Source organism: Anarrhichthys ocellatus, unplaced genomic scaffold, assembly GCF_004355925.1.
Source record: "Anarrhichthys ocellatus isolate YVR2014 unplaced genomic scaffold, GSC_Weel_1.0 scaffold181, whole genome shotgun sequence".
Taxonomy (NCBI): Eukaryota; Metazoa; Chordata; class Actinopteri; order Perciformes; family Anarhichadidae; genus Anarrhichthys; species Anarrhichthys ocellatus.
In genome coordinates this window covers 261,212-265,451 of record NW_022280211.1, presented here as the reverse complement: position 1 = coordinate 265,451, position 4,240 = coordinate 261,212, and the positions used below count along the sequence as shown (strand labels likewise).

General features: G+C 43.6%; 1 protein-coding gene across 1 annotated transcript in view; it reads left to right on the top strand.

The window, feature by feature from the left end:
- Nucleotides 1-332: 332 nt before the first annotated feature.
- ptprt (protein tyrosine phosphatase receptor type T) overlaps nucleotides 333-4,240 on the top strand; it is a gene marked incomplete at its 5' end in the record, with an annotated part of 187,609 nt that continues 183,701 nt past the window's right edge. The window contains 3 exons of the mRNA XM_031878470.1: nucleotides 333-447; nucleotides 1,974-2,089; nucleotides 2,826-3,000. Coding sequence (XP_031734330.1) covers nucleotides 333-447; nucleotides 1,974-2,089; nucleotides 2,826-3,000 — 406 coding nt within the window. The remainder of the gene's footprint in view (nucleotides 448-1,973; nucleotides 2,090-2,825; nucleotides 3,001-4,240) is intronic.

The following is a 4,240-nucleotide window of genomic DNA, read 5'->3' as shown; positions in this document are numbered from 1 at the left end:
AAGAGAGAAGAGTTGCTGACTGTCACTGGATAAATTCCCCTGGGGTTTCCATATGAGCTTCACAGGGGCGTCAAGATGTTTTTATTTTAGTTTCAGTACTTTTAGAGAAAAGAGAGACTGATTCTTTTCTTCTGTGTCCCTCCCTTCCTTCCTTCCTCCTTTGCTTCCTTCCTTCTGTCCTCTCTTCCTCCCTCCCTCCCTCCCTCCCTTCCTTCCTCCCTCCCTTCCTCCCTTCCTTCATTCCTTCCTTCCTCCCTCCCTCCACTCCCTTCCTCCCTCCCTTCCTTCCTCCCTTCCTTCCTCTCTTCATTCCTTCCTCCTCCACTCCCTTCCTTCCTCCCTTCCTTGCTTCCTTCCCCTCTCAGGTAATATTCGAAGCAGTTTCAGTTCAAGGTCATCCAGGTTTCATCGCCGTCGACGACATTCGAGTTCTGGCTCATCCGTGCCGTAAGTGTTGTGATGTTGGCCCTCTATGCTGAGCATCATCTGTTTATAGCTACAGACACACACACACACACACACACACACACACACACACACACACACACAGGACAGATTGTGTGAGGCCTGCAGACAGAGTGCACAGAGCCAGGATGAAGAAGAGTCTTCATCACTCCAGTGTGTGAGTGTGTGTCTGTTTGTGTGTCTGTGTCTGTTTGTGTGTGTGTGTCTGTGCCTCTGTGTGTGACTGTGCCTCTGTGTGTGTATGTGTGTCTATCTCTGTTTGTGTGTCTGTGTGTCCGTGTGTGTGTGTTTGTGTCTGTGTGTGTGTGTCTGTGCCTCTGTGTATGTGTGTGTCTATCTCTCTGTGTGTGTGTGTGTGTCTGTGTCTCTGTGTATGTGTGTGTGTGTCCTACTTACCTCTCTGCTCTGTAACTCGCTCACATTCTCTCCGTCTGTCCTCATTAGAACATCAAGTCTTCCTTCACTTCTTTAAACTCGTCTCAGATTCTCCGTCTGCTTCTTCTCATGTTTCCTTCAACACTTTGTTTCAGATCGTTTGTGTCAATCTTCTCGTCTTCTTTTCGTGTTTCTGTCTTTCCATCAATCTCTTCTCTTTTTTTTTTACTGTTCTCTGATCAGCTGACACCAAGCTGTGCCAATCAGTAATCAGATTACTCAAAGTGAGAGTGGAGTATAAAGTATAAAACACTAATGTGAGATCATGTTTAGAGACAAGGAGGAAGAAGAAGAATGTACCAACAAAGAAACTTTATATCTATAAGTTCCCGAGGTTTGTAACAATGTGACCGTTAGCATCAGAGGGAGTTAGCATGAGGAGAGAAGGACGCCTTCTGCGTTTGACTTCTGTTAGTCTGCAGACCAAAGTCATCCAGACCTGAAGGAACTGGATCCCTGTTGTTGGGTCGTGGGTTTGAGGGTTTGAGGGTTTGAGGGGTTTGAGGGTTTTAGGGTTTTAAGGTTTGAGGGTTTTAAAGTTTTAGGGTTTGAGGGTTTTAGGGTTTGAGGGTTTTAGGGTTTTAAGGTTTTAGGGTTTGAGGGTTTTAGGGTTTGAGGGTTTTAGGGTTTTAAGGTTTGAGGGTTTTAAGGTTTTAAGGTTTGAGGGTTTTAAGGTTTTAGGGTTTTAAGGTTTGAGGGTTTTAAGGTTTTAGGGTTTGAGGGTCAGCGTGGATCCACCACGTCTTCAGTGACAACATGGACTCCTTCACAGCTTGAAGACAAGATGAATATTAGCTCAGAAAACTTGAAGACCTTTTCACACGGAATGAATTTAATTTTTTAAAAGTTGTGTTGTCGTGCCATAAATCAGAATGAGACCATAAAAAAAGCTGCAGTCAGCATCGCCAGCAGATTTAAAGGTTAAAAAGCAAAAGCAATGGTTCTAAATCTGTTCTGAGATCATGCAGATATCATCCCAACTAAATTGGTTCACATAAAAACTACATTTGAATCTGCTTTATTTGTACAGAACATCGTACGTGAATGTTAACGGAGTGTTTTCTGTGCTGCAGGTAAAGCTCCTCACTTCCTGCGTCTGCAGAACGTGGAGGTCAACGTGGGTCAGAACGCTACGTTTCAGTGCACCGCCGGAGGGAAATGGTCTCAGCATGATAAACTCTGGCTGCAGGTCAGTTCTTCTTATCAGTACACGCAGAACTTTAACAAATACATGTCCACATACTCTAAAATACTGTCATTACTGACAATAACTCTGAAAATATGAAGAATATAAAGCTGACTGGAATAACTCTTCTTTGTAAAGGGAAGTAGTAATAATCATAAAAAGATTTTAAAAAATGAAAGCACACTGTGTTGAACATCCCCAGCTTCCCCGCTCTATTTCAGAACTGATTAAAAGTCCCTGTTCTGATCTGGACCGATGACTCCATATCTGTACAAGTGTGTGTGTGTGTGTGTGTGTGTGTGTGCGTGCGTGCATCCAGGCATAAACACTCAATCTAGTTTACATGTGCTCTGGCAGCATGTTCTCCGAGCACCGAGAGCTGCAGTGTTCAGTAATGAGACCGGTGACCCTGCTGTCTGCTGGTCTGTTGGGGGAAACATGTTCCTTCAAATTGGCAGAAAATACCACAGAAGAAGAAGAAGAAGAAGAAGAAGAAGAAGATTGGATGTGGAGATGTGGGCTCATGACTGTGATGTGATTTTAAAAGTGTGAACTGATGAAAACCTGAAATCCTTTAGAAACTCTGAGCCCTGATTGGCTGAGCTCACTGGAGTCTTTTCTCTCTAATGATAAGATCACCGTGGACCAACATTAAAGTCTTTGTGAACGTTCCTCAAGCACCTGCAGCTCTGAAAATAACTAATGCATGACGGTCTGGTCTTTTTTCCCTATCATGCAGCAGTGGAACGGCAGAGACACGGCGCTGATGGTGACCCGGGTGGTGAACCACCGACGTTTCTCTGCGACCGTCAGCGTCGGCGACACGGCTCAGCGCAGCACCAGCCGGTACCGCTGCGTCATCCGGTCGGACGGAGGGTCGGGGGTGTCCAACTACGCCGACCTCATCGTTAAAGGTTTGTTCTGATCTTCATCTTCTTGATGTTCCTCCACATGAACCTCAGTGAGGAGGAGGAGGAGGAGGAGTAGGAGGAGGAGAGCCGGAGTGCTTGGGATGAATTTAAAAGAAGAGCGGCGCTTGACACATCTGATCAGTGCTGATGCAATAAAGTGGGACAACTTCTTTCATGGGGAAGTGAGAAACAAGTGTGTGTGTGTGTGTGTGTGTGTGTGTGGTTGGCTGCTGCTCATTAGTGCTGTGAGAATGCTGAGGACAGAATACTGAACAGACTTCAGATCAGTGACTAGAACTCCCAATGAGCCTCCTTTCTCTCCTTTCTCTCTCTTTCTCTCTCTTTCTGTCATGTTCTCGTCTTTTCTCTCAACGTTTGGGATCGATTTGTTCATTTAAAAGAAATCAAAACATTTTGTTAAACGCAAAGGTTCCTGTGAGTTCAGCAGTAGTTCAGCATGTCTACAGGGATCTTTTTCCTCCTACAACCCTTTGGCTGTGCACTGTTTTAGTTTCTAAATGTGTTCTAAAGACTTTCTAAAGTCGTTCTAAAGACCTTCTGTAGACATTCTAAAGACCTTCTAAAGTCGTTCTAAAGACCTTCTGTAGACACTCTAAAGACCTTCTAAAGTCGTTCTAAAGTTCTAAAGACATTCTAAAGACCTTTAAAAGTTGTTCTAAAGACCTTCTAAAGTTGTTCTAACGACCTTCTCAAGACCTTCCAAAGTTGTTCTAAAGACCTTCTAAATTGTTCTAAAGACCTTCTGTAGACCTTCCAAAGTTGTTCTAAAGACATTCTGAAGACCTTCTAAAGTTGTTCTAAAGACTGTCTAAAGACCAGGAGCCAATACCCGACACAGAACTATGTTTTACATGTTGCACTAGTAATCAATGTGCTTTGTAATGGAACTGCAATAAAAACACAGTAGGACAAGAAAATCAGAGAATACATGATAAATATAGTCATTTAAATAAATGATCTTCAATAATAATCAAAAGCAGTCCTCTCCTTCCTCTTCCTCATTGCTCTTCCACCCCTCTCTGTCCCTTTGTGAGAACATTTACATCCTGTGAAGTGATGAAGAACATGAAGCTCTTCATCACTTGGTTACATGCTGTGAGGAAGTCATCACCTTGTTGTTGTTTGGTCTTTGGTAGAATTACAGAATCACAGCTCTCTGTGGTTGTCACACTGAATTACATTCCTTTACCTCTTTCTATTGCACTCAGGTTACATTCCTTTA